Genomic DNA, 16,222 nt, shown 5'->3' with positions numbered 1-16,222 from the left:
TTCTACCCTTCAGGAAGCTCTAGTACCTCGTGCTGCAAGGAATATCAAAAGCTATGCCGAGGCTCATCAACCTGAGACCAGTAATAAAAGAAAAAAGAAAGGATCTGAGCCTCTGGAGCGTCCTCAGAAACGCCGTAAAGCTGAGTATTTAGTCCCAGCAGCACCAATGATCGAAGGAGCGACTTTTCAAGTGAGAAGATGGTCTTATGGGAATTTGCCTAAGAGAGACGCATTACGTTTTTCCCGTGCGGTAAAGTTAAATTGATTCTTTTACTACCTTTCTGCCATGACAGTGTACCATGTAGAAATCTATATATTTTAGAGTTTTTCTTTTTCTTTTTTCCTTGAGGAGATGATAGGATTATCCAGTAAAAGAAGTTTCATGATTTATTTACCTCTTTTTTTTTAGCATGTGCTGTAATATATATTTGTTCCTTTTGTATTCTTCCTATGTATGAGGACTATGCCTTCTGTTTAAAATCTTCGTTTATTTCTCAAAAAAAAAAAAAAAAAAGGTTCGCTAACAAATGTATTATAAATTGATATACTAGCTAACAACGTATTGATTATTTGTTAAAAATTCCATCTGTAACATATTGTACCATCCATTTACAATCAATGGTGTGATTCCTTTTATGACTGCCATGAAATGATTTGAGTGTGAAAGAGGGATGTACCCATCATCCCACTCCATACACTTTACATATTTTAATATTATTTTTATTTTTTATATTATTATTATTATTATTCTTGTTAAACTAATTGAGTTGTTCTACTTATCATCCATTCACCACATATTTGTTATAGGAAAAATGAAAAGCAAAATTAAAATAAATGTGGTGTGTAGTGTGTGGGGATGATAAGTAGAATTATTCTTTTTGAAAAAGAAAATTGGGTCCACCTTTTTTGGCCTGTTTAAAGGCATTTTAGGAAGACCGTTTATTTCATTAAAATGTGTCATCTGTGAACTTTCTGCTATTTTAGGACAGATGAATTAGTTTCTTTAAATTAAAAATCGATTGCTTCCTTGCTAAATGAGCTTTCATCTTCTTGTTTATGTCAATTCTATTTATTATTATCCAACTAAATTGTATTTGCTTGTATATAAATCAGCCTTGATTGTTTCCTAGTACGATAGAGAGGGGTGAGGGTGTGGGGTTTGTGCAAGGTAAGGTTGTGTGGGGTTTATGGGGTTCTATTGTTGCGGAGTTTTTTAGATTTTTTACCTGACAAAATTACGTTACTCTCTGCACTTCTACATACAAAATTCCATTTGCCTATCTCTTAATCCTGGACTTTTCCACTCCTGCCCCACCTTTTTGCCCATGATCCAGGTATTCAAGAGTTTTTATTTTTGGGTCTTTTGGGGCAGGGCGGGGATCGTTGCCTGTCTCTTATGTGCACTAGTGTGTAGCATGGGCACAATTTGGCTGGCAAAGCATAACTTTTTGACTTAGTTACTGCTGTTATTTGTTGATGAGGTGATATCTGTCAGTTATAGTTACCGCTGCCTATCACAGGCAGACAGCCTAGTTAGTTGTAATCATGAGGAGAGACAACAGACAAAATATACACCTACTCATGAGCATGGTTTTCTGGAGTCAAAAATGTTTTTGAACCACATTTTGGAATGAATCCTGTATCCCAAATTGCTATAGTAGTAGCAAAATTTGGTAATTTCTTGCTAGATTTAAGTATTTTAGTCACGGCTAAAATGTTTGCAATGAGTGAGGTAATTATGATCTTTGAAGATGATCCCTAGAGGTTATATTTATTTGCTCTGCCGTTGCAGAGCTTTAATTGTTGACTTTTCCTCCATCACAAATTAGGTCATGAAATTTGGGAATCAAAGTCAAATCGACTTAATAGCTGCGGAGGTTGGGGGTGCAGTTGGAGCAGCTCCACCCGAATCACAGATTGAACTCTTCGATGCTTTGATTGATGGGTGTAGAGAAGCAGTTGAAAGAGGAAATTTGGACCCAAAGGTTGGTCTTACAATTATTGGTCATATATATTGAGTTGAATGCTACGTTCGCATCCTGTTTTTCTTTTTGCTCTTGTATTCTAACAAGTTTATATGGTAATTATTCATAGGGGCCTTTGTTGGATTTCTTTGGAGTTCCTGTCAAGGCTAATGATCTTCTCACCCGTGTACAAGAGCTTCAGCTCCTAGCAAAGCGCATCAGTCGCTATGAAGATCCCATTGCACAATTCCGAGTTTTGATATACCTCAAACCTTCAACCTGGTCCAAAGGTTGTGGCTGGAATCAGAGTATGTGTTACCCCTGAAGCATACTTCTATCTATTCAGTTCATTCCCTTTTATGAAAATATTATTTTTTCTTGATCCTTCTTTTTCACTTCTTAATAGTTGATGATGCAAGATTGCTTCTGGGAATACATTGCCATGGTTTTGGTAATTGGGAAAAGATAAGGTTAGATGAGAGGCTTGGCCTTTTAAAGAAGATTGCTCCAGTGGAACTTCAACACCATGAAACCTTTTTACCACGTGCCCCAAATTTGAAAGACCGTGCTAATGCACTTCTGGAAATGGTAGGCAAAATCCCCTACAATTTAATCTGACTGTACATTGGTTGCACTTGTCCCGTTCATATTTACTCAACAAATAAACGTGTATAAATTACCTTCTTTGAGCCACAATCATGGATATATTAGTTTGGTTTTGAAAAAAGGGAAAAAGTGTTAATAGAATTTATTGTTTTTTAAATTCTGTGCTGTTGGGCTGATAAAGGGCCCCATTCAAGTGTTCATAGCATGCTTTTGCATGAGTCCAAAAAGATTAATTGTGCGCAACTATGCAGCGACACATATGATCTTGCCATTATTTATTTCTTGCATGCTTGAATGTGTCCCTCTCCGTAAAACAATAGTGCAAAGCTGAGGTTACGTATATGCACTTATAGTTCCCTTTCTATTTGGTTCCTTATCTATTTATGTTGATATATCCTGATCAAAAGAAGTGCTTACTTATCAAAAAAAATGTATGTGATATATCCTTTACAAGTGATTTTTGCATTTTGCTTCATTCAATGATTTGCTTGGGGGTCAATTGCAAGAAGTGATGACTTGGGCCTCTCACCAGGAACTTGCAGCTCTTGGAAAGAAAGCAAATGCTAAAGTGGGTCGGAAGGCTTCTAAGAAGGAGAAGGGAAATCTTCTGAACACCTCAATCTCTCGCGGCCGGGACAAGAAAGGGAGGACTAGATCTCCTAAAGTAAATTTTCAAATGAAGAAAGAAATATCTCAGAAACCCATGAAAGTTGAACCTTTAGTAAAAGAGGAGGGTGAAATGTCGGACAATGAAGAGGTGTATGAGCAGTTCAAGGAAGTAAAATGGATGGAATGGTGTGAAGATGTCATGGTTGACCAAATAAAGACATTGAAACGTCTTCACAGGTTGCAGACTACTAGTGCTGATCTTCCAAAGGAGAAGGTATATTTTAGTTCTGGTTGTTTGGCTTTCTTATTTATTTTATTAAGCTGTTTTCTTGTTATTTATCTTTATTTTCTTCTTTAATTGATGTATCGCATTTTCTTTTTGTTCAGGTGCTGACAAAAATTCGGAGTTACTTGCAGCTTCTGGGGCGAAGAATAGACCAAATCGTTTTAGAACATGAGGAGGAACCATATAAACAAGATAGTATGTGTTTTTTATCTTCTCCAATTCGTTTACTATTGTTACTAATTCTCATCCCCCAGGGCGTGGTGTAATCTTTTTAAAGTTATTTTTTCAAATAATGGGTTCATTTGGTTTCCATATTATAGTAGTTCCAAAAATGATCTGTTTTCATAGTTACTTGTCAAAAAAAAAAAATTGATCTGTCTTCATAGTTTCAAATTCAAGCCAATGTTAACAAATATATTGCAGAGAACCACAATGTTAACAGTATGGTTATTTGATTGACAGGGATGACCATGCGACTTTGGAAGTATGTCTCTACATTTTCAAATCTCTCGGGGGAGAGACTTCATCAAATTTATTCAAAACTTAAACAGGAGCAGGAAGAGGAGGCTGGAGTTGGCCCCTCCCATATGAATGGCTCCCTACCTGGTCCTATAGGCCGAGACAGTGATTCCCATTATTTTCCACCTGTCCCTCGCCATGTTGATAGGCAAAGAGGGTATAACAGTACGAGTACCTACCAAACACTCGAACCAGTTCACAAGGGCCATGATACGGCGAAATCTGAAGCATGGAAACGAAGGAGAAGAGCGGAAACTGATAATAATCATTTCCAAGTTCAAGCTCCACCTACAAGACCCATGAGTAATGGTGCTCGGTTATCTGATCCAAACTCATTGGGGATTCTTGGGGCTGGACCATCCGACAATAGACGCTTTGGTGGTGAGAAGCCTTTTAGGATACGGCAGACCGGTTTCCCTCCAAGACAAGGTTTCCCATGAGGTATTGGCTAGTCTTCGTGTACTGTGGAAAGAAACCAGCTGATTTGAAAAAGGGCAGTTGGCTCACTTGCTGAAAGGTGCTTCAGCCATCAGGATTTTATTTTTTTCCGCCCATGGGAACAAGTGCTTTCAGATTCCTATATCCTGCGGCTGATCGCCAAAAGTATTCACGGGATGGGACTGCATCCTTCAATGAAGGTTGCTGAGGAAGGGGGGAAAATCCTCTTGAAGGCGGGGGGGTTCATGGTGTCTTGCCACCAATTCTTTTCTTCTGCTGAAGATGAGTTAGAGTAATTTGTTTTCGTAAATAGTTGATAATCAGAAAGGTTTTACCTCATTAAATATATACACACATGAGAAGAACATCTTATATGTAATATACATTTGGAAAGTGTACATGATCAAATTTTCGAAATTTTGGACTTTTTAATCATATGCATTTTTTTTTTAAATATTTTTTTTGCCATTCTGTCCATACATAAGAACACACTTCTGTGGTTATTTTCCTCTTGAGTTTTCATTTTCAGGATCTAGACTGAGAACTATACTTTCCCAGTACATGCGAATTGTTAGTAATATAAATATCTTTATTTACCTTTGTTTTACCAGACTCTCTTGATGCACTACGACTGTAATACTTATGCTCCCTTCAATATCTGAGGGTTGGAGGCTCAGGTTTCAAACAATGTTGGAAGGACCATAAAGTTACTGACATTTTATTGTATGCTTTGGGGAGATATTGATGCTGTAGGGATAATTAATCTCTTCTATGGTCTGAAGGGTGAGAAGAAAAAAAGAAAGAAAATAATTAAACTTATAGATAAGGTATGACTTGGAGTGAAAGTAGTTCATTTTACAACTAGAAAATTAGTTCATTTAATTAATTGGAAACATTTAGAGGCCGTTTGGATTGAAAAATACTCTCATTTTATTTTATTTTATTATTATAATTTTTTTAAATTTTCTTACAAAATATAGCAAAAAATTAAACTTTTTTAAATTCTAATTAAACTTTTTTAAATTTTAAAATAATAATAATATTAAAAAATAATATTCTAATAATATTTTATTTAATTTTATATAAAATTATTATATCTCATCTCACTGTCCGAACAATCTCTTAATCTTAACGATACAATACATGAATAATGAATTACTCTTTATCAAAATTTGTCTTTTGTAATTATAGTTATGGAAAATTTAGAAGGCAAATAAATTTTCATCATTATGAGATAAGCAGTGTTACATACAAGTTTAGAGGGTAGTTCTTTAAAAAAAATGCTTGACTCAACAAAAAAAAAAAAAATTAGATTTTCTCAATTAGGTTTTATTTTTTTTCAAAATTTTTGTAAAATAAAAATCATTTCAATGATGTGTTGAATATGTTAAAAAAAAAAAAAACTTGCAAATATATATTTTTTAATATAATTTGCACTCGCGGAAAGAAGTACGACCTTAGATATAGGATAATAGAGAAAACATGCATGCCACGTGGTTTCAATTCACTAGTCTGAAGTTTCTCAAGCCACCTCTAGGAATAGGGTTTTGGAAAAGAACATGGAATGCATAAAATCCAAAGCGCTGTGGTGTGTGGCCTTCGTTACCACAAGTGAGGGTGTGGTTGACGACAGTCCATTATCACTTTATCCTTCACATTGCCTTCCCAACCTCAAACCTCCAATTCCCTTGAAACTACTTCAAATGTTTTCTTATTGCTTCTCTCTTTGTTTAAATTATATGACGCCCCTCTATTTTCCTATGTTCCTTAATTCTAGCATTAGAAAAGAAAATATACCATCTATGGTATATAAATAGAGAGAAAAGAAAAAATTTATGGTAGTTGTGGGTTCATTTATAATATCATCTCTTTTTTGTCAGTTTCCTTTATCTTGTGCATATAAGAACCAAAAGAAAATAAATGAAATTACAGGGGCACATGGGAAATTCTTGAAAAGAAAAAAAAGGAGTTGAGTAAAATTATAAGGTGCAAATCCCATGCAGACTCGAGGGTCTGTACGTCACAAGCAGGACCTTAGCCGCAAGATGGGGGGTCATTCGGGGTTCTCTTATCTGCCACGCAGAAGCATAAGTAGGGTCCACAGCCATTGTTGATTGGCTCTCCCGCGCTATTATAAAAACAAAATCTCTCTTTGACGTTTGCCTTATTGCAAGGTTCAGAGTATTCCTCTTAGCCTTTTCTGCAAAACTTTATCTAGAGGGAGAGAAAGAAAGCAGGCATACTGATTTTGTGCAATCTTACAGGTAATCCCACTTGTTCTTCTACACAAAATATTCTCGTCTGATATATCGGTTTTGTTATGTACGTATATATGTTTCTGTTCTTACATGGTCTTGTTATGTGTATATATATGTTTCTGTTCTTACATGGTCTTGTTATGTGTATATATATGTTTCTGTTCTTACACGTTCATGTGTATGTGTGTATTACGGTCTTAGTTTTTTATAGTTTTTGGGATCAACAATATTTATAAGTACCTACCTGGGAGTCTGTGTGTGTCTTTCCTGCTGAAATTTTATGATTCTACTGACCCCAAAATATGTCTAAAAGAAAAGGAAACAAAGAAAAACTTTGTAACGTTTTTTCGACCTTTTTCTTTTTGTCTTATTGCGGAAGTTGGGGGTGCATCAATAGAGGGCCGGCAAAACTTGTTTCTGACGAAATTGGACTTTTGTAATTTCATCAGTGTTTTTTCCAATGACAAGCTGTTTTTTACTCTTTTTTTCTTGGTATATTAAATTAATGGAGAAGTTAAGAGCAGATTAAGGAATGGTGAATTTTGAACTGTGGTCCTTCAATTAATTTTTTTAACGATCATCTATTTTGGTTTTTAGTTCTATCTATTCATTTATGGTTATCGATTATCTTGAAGTGGATTTATTGGAGATTTCAGTTGAAAGGATATGAAACTAAACAAAGAGTTCCGTTAACACTTTCCTATGCGACTCAATCACTTCCGCTTAACGTCATTTATTCTATTCAATGGAAAACACTCATAAAATTGCTTGCCCTTACTACGTATTTTGCAACAAAACTAATGTCTTTCCGAAGTCTATAAATTATCCTTTTTTCTTAAGTAAACAATATAAAATTATCTTTACTAAAATTCTATTATTTTTTCCATTTTTTTGTTACCATTAACCTTTGGATGCTTAACGTAGATACAATCCTTATTTTACAGGTGTAATATTATGGCAATTGCCATCTCTTCATATTGGTTGAATCTAATATCTTTTAAGGGGGAAAGTTAAATTGGTTGTAAAGATTGGTGATAAGTGATCCTATAATATTTAGAGATATTTAGTTTTTAATCTCCCACTAGAGTCTTGAATTCAAATAGCTTAATTAATAGGAGGTGATGAAGGAAAACTAAGAGGCCTCTATAATGCTATAATTATACTCTTTCGTGTGTGTATGTGCCTGCGTGCTTGCATGTGTCTCACTTGTGTATTTTTGGTACTGCCTACGTACTCCTTGGACCTTTCAGGAATAAAAGGTCTATTGTCTTTCAGGTATTTTTGTAGGAACACTGTTATGTTGGAGTTTAATCAGCTTGTTTGGATATGAAAATTTCTTGAGATTTTTGTAATTGTTGAGAAAACAAAAATTCACGACTTTAACCTTTTGTCTCCATGTGTTTTTTCCCCCAAGTAAGTAAAAATTTAGGGAGCTGTCCATTTCTTAGACTATATGGGTCACCAAATGTATATTTTTCCAGATGCTTATGAAAGAGTAATCAACTTCGCTTCTACTTCCAGATTTTTCAGTCTTTCTTCAAATAGTCACAAAGACAAAGAATCCTAAATCTGATATTAATTTACCATTTCATCAACCTACTTGTATTCTAATGTTGGGAGGTTTGTGCCGCTTTTTTCCTGTTCTTATATCCGCCTTTCTTCTTCTTAAATCCGTATATTACTCCTGACACCAATTATAATTCCAGAACTATGAATAACAAGGACCATTTCAATTCTTAACATTACTTATTCACAACTAATTCAACAATTGAATAGACCATTTTCATTTCCTTCAGTTGAGTTTTACATAGATGAGGTATTTGGCATCAAAAAGTCCTATGCATGTAATTGATTGCATGTTTTGGGAGAAAAATGCATAATGGAAGGCTATATAAGATTAATTTGTTAGGTTGGTTTTTGTAGTTGGAAGTGTTTTGGCGCTGGAAAGCGTGAGGAATTTTTGAGAACTCAATACCACATTGAAGTTTCAGTAGGGGAAAGATGGACTATGTGTATGGACCAGGGAGGAACCATCTCTTTGTTCCGGGGCCAGTCAATATTCCGGAACCTGTCATTAGGGCTATGAATAGAAATAACGAGGATTACCGCTCTCCAGCTATCCCTGCATTGACAAAAACTCTGCTTGAGGATGTGAAGAAAATTTTCAAGACTACTAGTGGGACTCCATTTCTTATCCCCACCACAGGTAATGTGTTCATCGACATCCTTAGAGATTTTATTTTTTCTTGCAGAGAGTTTTCTTGCAAAGATTTCATGTTCATTGAAGTGCATTCCTTAATCAGCATGAAGATTGAGTTTCTATTTTCAGATTGGCTTACTTTTCTAATGCATTAAAACATGACCATATCTCAAAAGAAGGAAACGTGTATCATTTCATTTGATTTAAATTCATTTTGAGTGACAACATGTTTACAATTATACAATTGGCTATCTTGATTGTTTACATCATTCCTAGAGGTAATCTAATTTTTAAATAACTTGTTTAATTTCCTCAAGTCTTATTTGTTCTGGTTTCGAGGACGAAAGGTACTTTGTATGTGCTTTTCTAAAATACTAAATCTATACTTTTAATTCTGTAATATTCCCAGAAAAATTGTTGGTGGTGATTTCAAGCTCGCTCAATTTTTGCCAGGGTTGGAATAGCAGTCGCAATTTTATGAGTTTTCTGTATGTAAGTGTAAATAATGATGCTGTTTTTTGTTCAGGTACTGGTGCATGGGAGAGTGCACTTACCAACACGTTATCTCCAGGAGATCGGATTGTATCTTTCCTCATTGGTCAATTCAGTCTGCTCTGGATAGATCAGCAGCAGCGCCTTAACTTCAATGTTGATGTTATAGAAAGTGAATGGGGCCAAGGTGCCAACCTTGATATTCTGGCATCAAAACTTGCAGCAGATACTGCACACACCATAAAGGCAATTTGCATTGTTCACAATGAGACAGCAACGGGAGTTACTAACAACTTGGCAAAAGTGAGGAAAATCCTTGGTAAGTGTATCATCTAATGAATTTTTTGTGATATAGATTATTTGTAAAGATTGCTGCCTTTGCATATGGAGTTATGAACACTTGAACCTTGCTTAATCAGCCAAACTGAAAGCATCATTGTGTTATAGTTTTGTTTTGCCATGGCATCATTCATTTTTCAAACCCAAACCAAAATGTAAATTTTAAAAAGGTTAAATAACCTATTTTCCGTTGGAACACTTTTGGTGACTGATAAGCGTTTTCTTCTGTCAAGTATGCAAACTCTTTTAGTGGATACTTCTTGCTTGAGAAGAGTATACATATTTTGATGCATTATGTTTTTTAAGATCATTCAATCATTGGGTACTTTTGTTCGCATGATGTTTCTCAGTGTGGGTGTGTCTGGCTGCACATTTCATGGATGATAGGTGCAAATTAACCAGAGCCTTTTCCTTATCATAAACTAGCCATGAGGTTGCACGTTTGTCCAAATTCTAGGGTATAGAATTGCCCGTATGTCCAAATCCCTTCCTACAATCTGTACGTAAAGTATAAATACTTAATTGGGTTGCATCACCTTTTCAATTAAATCTTTATATAGAGATGTTTCATATACTTTACTTGTCATTTTACAACTTTAATACCATAATCCCTTATCTCCTGATTTTCTCCTTTATAAGATGGTTCTTATGTTCTCTGTGGAACTCTCAGATGACTACAGGCATCCGGCTCTCTTCCTTGTTGATGGAGTGTCTTCCATAGGTGCTCTCGATTTCCGAATGGATGAATGGGGTATAGATGTTTCAATAACTGGATCTCAGAAAGCTCTCTCTCTTCCCACTGGGATTGGTTTTGTGTGTGCAAGCCCCAAAGCTCTAGAGGCATCTAAAACTGCAAAATCAGTTAGAGTTTTCTTTGACTGGAAGGACTACTTGAAGTTCTACAACATGGGAACATTTTGGCCATACACCCCTTCCATCCAGTTGTTGTATGGACTCAGAGCAGCTCTAGATCTCATATTTGAGGAAGGACTTGACAATGTGATTGCAAGGCATAGCCGTCTGGGCAAAGCAACAAGGTGAGGAATATTTTAAATCTTTATCAGTTCTGCAACTAAGTGATAATTTGAGATTCTCACTTCCTATGTGATGGTTGACTTGCAAGAAAAACATATGGAAGATATAAAACATTGTGATGTATATCTTCCATATGTTTTTTTTTAATATGAATTCCGAATGGTCCTTCTAAACTAAAAATGCAGGCTTGCTGTGGAGGCTTGGGGCTTGAAGAACTGCACCCAAAAGGAGGAATGGTTCAGTGACACAGTGACTGCAGTTTTAGTTCCTCCCTATATTGATAGTTCGGAAATTGTTAGAAGGGGATGGAAGAGATACAATTTAAGCTTAGGTCTGGGCCTGAACAAAGTAGCTGGGAAGGTTTTCAGAATAGGGCATCTTGGAAATCTGAATGAGGTATTATAATTTTCTAATCTCATGGTTTTCACAACCCTAACCTAGTTTCTTTCTGTCTCTAAATATTTTTCTTTTCTGGAAAAGTTCATTTTAAATAATCAGAAATTACAGTTCATAACACATATTTGCTTCGTGAATTTCCCTGCTTTATCTTGTGTTCTTTTTCCATTTTTTCAGTTGCAATTATTGGGTTGTCTTGCTGGTGTGGAGATGATACTCAAGGATGTGGGCTACCCGGTTAAGCTAGGTAGTGGAGTAGGTGCAGCTTGTGCATACTTGCAGAACAACATCCCACTCATCCCTTCCAGGATTTAAGTCCATGTAATCACTTCTTCTTCCATGGCTTCCTTCAGCTGATCTCCTTGTATAAATTGTATAATTTCCTCTACTTGCACTCTTTTGAGGCTCACCACGTTCCCTATTTAATGCACAATGCATCTTGCATCGTCCTGTATTTGTACACATCTTTAAGTTCAATCATGTTTTCTACTTTTATGTTCCGAACATGAGATTCATTATAAACTCACTCCGCTAAAAAAATAACGTTTATCAAGCCTGCTAAAATATTAGAAAATGTCTTTTAAGGATATTGATACAAACTAAATAGCTGAATATTAAAAGAAATGATATTTATAATTTTAGGACGTGCAAGTATCAAACTCCTTTTAACCTTGAGGTTAATTTCACACCGGCTAATCATGAAGTGCCACGGTAGGCATCTCAAAGCAATTGAATTGGATCCGCATACACCCAATCCACTTCTTGCTCTTCTTCTCTCTCCCTCTCCCTCTCCCTCCCCCCATCTGCACTGAAGATGCCGAAGGAACTGCACCAAAAACCTCTCCCTCTCCTTCTTTCTCTCCCTTTCCCTCGCTCATCTGCACTCAAGACGCCGAAGGAAGGCCAACGAATTCTCTGTCAGTCAGCTCCTCCTGTTGCCGACTTCATAATATGGAAGAAAATTGCGGTGATAGCTCCAGTCACGCTACAGTTAATCATCTACCATAACCTGTTGAAGTACCAAAGACAATTTCTTCATAAAATAACATAACTTTAAACCAACAACAACCCCATCCTCAGTTTGCTCACGAAGAAAAAGGAAAAGAACATAATAAAAGGACATAAACGGGGGGAAAACAACATTTATACCTGCTACTTCCTCTTCCAACCCCTTTTTCTCGATAAAAATACCATTGCATAAAAAAAGAAAATGAAGAACCAATGAACCCTGGTCCTTGCCTAGAAAACGAGTCGCTGAACCCACAAAAAAAAAAAAAAAACATAAGAGTGAAAAAAAAAAAAAAAAAAACAGAGTTCCAGTGTAAAAGAGATTTTAAATGTATTGTGGTGGAAAGACGAAAGTTCTGAGGTTTTTGTTTTCAGAGCAAATCACCAAAAGAGAACGTAATGATCTTTCATTTTCAATTTTCAGATTTGTTTTTGTTTGAAAGTAGTCATCAATATGGTTTACCAGTACTTCATTATCACAAGGAAAGTGGAAAGAAGAGTCGAGCCCCATCTTCGAATAAGCATCGGTGACCATCAAATGAATGAAATTTTGAACATAGAATCAGCTTGATAATGTCCATAATCAAATGGGTTTCAAGCTAAAACTTTGAAAAAAAGAGTTGCCTTTTGTGCTTGGAATTACAGACCAATGGCTCAAAATTTTACGGCGAAGTGAGAAAAAAATTATGTGCATATATTAAAGTATGAATTTCGAACTGGTGGGTTGCAATTTACTCAGAGAGAGAGATCGGAGTGGGACTGTACAGCAAGCACGATAGAGATGGGGAGGGAGAGAGGAGAGGCCGATCAGGTGTATGCCGGTCCAGTTTAATTGCATTTAGGATGCCTACATGGCAGTTGATGATTGGCTGGTGTGAAAACTATTTTCACACCCGACTGGCCTGAAGTGCCACTCTTTGAAAAAAAGTAGTTATATCTAAAACTCACATGAATAATAATTTATTAAAGCAGGAGTGAAAAGTAAGACTCTGCTTAAACAAGATCTACCACTCTTTAACCTTCTGCAATACTGGCTTTACCAGCTGCTGAAAGTAAATGATGAGTCACTTCATGCTAACACCAATACAATGATTCCTTTGCAGAAAATCTAATCATCGCTTGTGCTAGTTTTTAGTAGGTGTCAGCAGTGCATTTTGGTCACTCGTCTGTTTGGCTATGTCTTTTTCTTTTTATCTTTTTCCTTCAAATCACAGCTTTTACGAATTCAAGAAGTAAAAAGGCAAAATGGATGTATTTTACGTAACCTTTAAAAGGAAATAGAGCTTTGTTTCATAGAAAAGTTACAACTCTTCCACGGGATTACAAGGAAATTTCAATAATGTTCTCATACCATACAAATATAGAGTTGGGTTTTTTCTTCCTTTTTTTTTTTTTTCCTAGAAGTTATGTCACTCTGATTTTACTTCCATCATATACCATTAGATCGTATACTTTAAACACAAAGGAAATATATAAAAGTAAATTTACAAAACTAAGTAGTTTGGTGTGGTACATCAAAATCAGATTATAAAATTACTTTTATTATAAAATAGATCTAACAGATCACATGAAGCTACGTCACTTTGTGAGTTTACTTTTATTTAATCTATTTATTTTTGTAGCGCTTCGTTCTGTTTTTTAAATAATGAATAAAATGATTGATGAATAATGTAAACTATGGTGGATGTCAGACACAATTAACGAATATAATATCCAGTAGAGCACCTAATTCGGGACTCTTTCATGCCACTCATTATCCGTCTTCTAATTTGGCAACCTAGGATGAGGATGCCACGCAACTAATCCACTAAATTTATCTACTTTTTGCAGCACCATAGTTTGTTGATCTTTACTTCTTTTTTCGTTCTTACCCCAAAAATAAAATTGGATAAGCACGTTGTTTCCTTACCACAACATCCTCTATAAACTTAGAAACTTGGTCCTACTAAAACCGTGTCCTAGTAACCATTCCGGACTTTGGTCTAACAGACAAGAGACGCGTCTCGCTCTTTCAAAGCCACCAAACTGTAGCACCCTTTATAACCTTTTCCACTCTTTTCTGCCTCTCGCTCCCTTATTCCCCAAGTCAATGGATTCCAACCAAGAAGATCATTTTGATCGTCTTCCAGATGCAATTCTCCTCCTCATCTGCAATAAACTCCTTGACGCCAAGACCCTAATCAGATGCCTCTCAGTCTCAAAGCGTTTTGCTTCTCTTATTCCTCAAATTGACACTGTTTTTCTTCCCCTCCCTCGTGTTGTACCTGATCCAAAACCCGGGGAGGGCTTACCCAAAAAAGTTTTCAAGGTTTTTGTGCAGAATTTGGTCACAAAACTCGTTCGATTTCTTCAACATATCATTTTTGCTAGACACGCTACAAACTTCAAGCCTGACCATTTCTTATACCATTCCCCTTATGGAGTTTTGAAAAACTTCAATGGAGTAAAGACTTTGCATTTAGAGCTACCTTGCATTGGCTGTGACATGGGATTTGACAGTGGTGATCATTCATTAAGATTGCTCAAGTGGAAAGCTGAATTTGGACAGGAGCTCAAGAGTTGCGTAATCCTTGGGGCAACATCTTTTGAAAGGAAGAAACTTTCATCAACGAACACTGGAAACGAAGTACGTGATGAAGAAGAACAAGAATGTTTTCAACCATATTTAGCCGAAGAAGTGCTCGACTTACAAATAATGTGGACAATATCTTGCTTGGTATCTGCGTCCGTGAGGCACTACTTGTTGAAAGAGATTGTTGCAAAGTGCCGTACGCTTCAAAGCGTTGTTGTTACGGATGTAAGCAAGCAAGGGAAGCTTTGCATGGCGGAAGAACAGCTCGTTGAGCTGAGGAATATTACTATGAACTCGATGGGGACGTCGACGGAGAGGACTCCCATACCAAACTCGTGCATTAAGCTATGGTACGAGCCGGTAATGGAGTTTCCGGCATCCGGGATTGTCATGAAAGGAGTGACAGTTATGGTGATCAGGCCTGTTAATGGAGGGGTGACGTGGGGAGAAGGAAAAAGTGATGGTGATTTGTTGGTGGGTGATTTGGATGGAAAGGAGGATCATGAAGATAAGGCAGTTTTTAGGGAAGCTGTGGGAGAGATGGTGAAGAGGAAAACTAAGTTTGTGATGGAATTGAGTTCCTTTTGAGTTGTAAAGCTGCATTTTCGCTTGTTTTGTACACAATATATATATGCAGGAGTTTTGTGCCATATAATCAATTATTACGTTAACCCTTTTGTTTTTCCGTATATTACAAATTCAATGATTAATAGATAGTGTCACAAGGATGAATATATATATATATATATATATATATATATATATATATGTATATGTATGTATATATATTAAGATAAAGCGCTAGAATGAGAGTATATTATATAATATTTTCTTATTATATATATATATGGAAAGTTAATTGTTTGAATTCATTATCTCACACAATCTTCTTTGATTACTAATTATAATGAATTAAATCTGAGAAGGAATTTTCCTTTTTTTTTTTTTTTAAAGGAAAGTAGATGAACTCAGTTTAAAATTATACTAAATACTCAACTAAAATCAATTTAATTTAGTATAATTTTAAACTGAGTCTAACATCCAAACACTTAACTCTCAAATTATTAAATTCACCTCAAATCAAGATATCTTTATACGTGTGACTCATAACTTTTTTAACTCGACATCTCTTTATACGCGGAACTTATAATCTATTTTAACTTCTCATAAATATATCTAAACTCATCTTAATATCCAAACACATCTAAATTCATTTTAGGTAAGTCATATAAAACTCACTTCACCATCTCAACTCATTATTATTTATAAAAATATTTGATTCATCTCAAATCAGTTCAATATCCAAACGAGATTGAAGTGTTACAAAGCTAAAAAAGGAAGCGACCTAGAATTCTAAAATTTTAAATTTCTTAATACTTAGGTATTGTTTGGCCATTGGAATTTTTCATCTTAAATACAAAATTATCATCTTATTATTACAACTTTCTCAAATCCCTATATAAAATATAATAAACAATTCAACTTTTTCTTAACTTTTTC

The 16,222-nt window shown here is 35.6% G+C and overlaps 3 protein-coding genes and 1 long non-coding RNA gene across 9 annotated transcripts in view; 3 read left to right on the top strand and 1 right to left on the bottom strand.

Moving 5' to 3' along the window:
• The window catches only part of LOC122292647 (protein CHROMATIN REMODELING 5), a 39,985-nt gene extending 35,107 nt beyond the window's left edge, over positions 1-4,878 (top strand). For 3 of the 4 annotated variants that reach the window (XM_043101101.1, XM_043101100.1, XM_043101099.1), the window contains exons 25-31: positions 14-250; positions 1,830-1,985; positions 2,095-2,272; positions 2,371-2,552; positions 3,103-3,453; positions 3,567-3,660; positions 3,928-4,878. In XM_043101101.1, the coding sequence (XP_042957035.1) occupies positions 14-250; positions 1,830-1,985; positions 2,095-2,272; positions 2,371-2,552; positions 3,103-3,453; positions 3,567-3,660; positions 3,928-4,424 (1,695 nt within the window). In that variant the 3' untranslated portion in view covers positions 4,425-4,878. Of the gene's footprint in view, positions 1-13; positions 251-1,829; positions 1,986-2,094; positions 2,273-2,370; positions 2,553-3,102; positions 3,454-3,566; positions 3,661-3,927 lie in introns of those variants that run through there. The other variant, XM_043101102.1, reaches the window with a different exon arrangement.
• A 1,648-nt stretch (positions 4,879-6,526) lies between these two features.
• On the top strand, positions 6,527-11,642 carry LOC122291862 (serine--glyoxylate aminotransferase-like). Of its 2 annotated transcripts, none has more exons than XM_043099886.1 (6): positions 6,527-6,686; positions 8,604-8,886; positions 9,407-9,691; positions 10,382-10,748; positions 10,932-11,142; positions 11,320-11,642. In XM_043099886.1, exons 2-6 carry the CDS (start codon positions 8,682-8,684, stop codon positions 11,455-11,457), a joined length of 1,206 nt encoding a protein of 401 aa, XP_042955820.1. In that variant the 5' UTR covers positions 6,527-6,686; positions 8,604-8,681; the 3' UTR covers positions 11,458-11,642. The 2 variants fall into 2 exon arrangements, with proteins under 2 accessions (XP_042955820.1, XP_042955821.1); XM_043099887.1 differs by having other exon boundaries at positions 6,563-6,686; positions 8,590-8,886.
• Positions 11,414-13,092, bottom strand: LOC122291863. Of its 2 annotated transcripts, XR_006236785.1 has the most exons (3): positions 12,614-13,092; positions 12,292-12,396; positions 11,414-12,151 (listed from the first exon to the last, which is right to left on the bottom strand). It is a non-coding gene; the product is annotated as an uncharacterized LOC122291863 (long non-coding RNA). The 2 variants fall into 2 exon arrangements; XR_006236784.1 differs by having other exon boundaries at positions 12,292-13,092.
• Positions 13,093-14,239: 1,147 nt separating this feature from the next.
• LOC122291127 (F-box protein At4g18380-like) lies at positions 14,240-15,310 on the top strand. The gene has a single exon (XM_043098773.1). It carries the CDS (start codon positions 14,240-14,242, stop codon positions 15,308-15,310), a length of 1,071 nt encoding a protein of 356 aa, XP_042954707.1.
• Positions 15,311-16,222: the final 912 nt, after the last annotated feature.

Source organism: Carya illinoinensis, chromosome 13 (assembly GCF_018687715.1).
Source record: "Carya illinoinensis cultivar Pawnee chromosome 13, C.illinoinensisPawnee_v1, whole genome shotgun sequence".
Lineage (NCBI taxonomy): Eukaryota > Viridiplantae > Streptophyta > Magnoliopsida > Fagales > Juglandaceae > Carya > Carya illinoinensis.
Note: the sequence above shows the minus strand (reverse complement) of the source record. Positions and strands in the feature narration are given on the sequence as shown.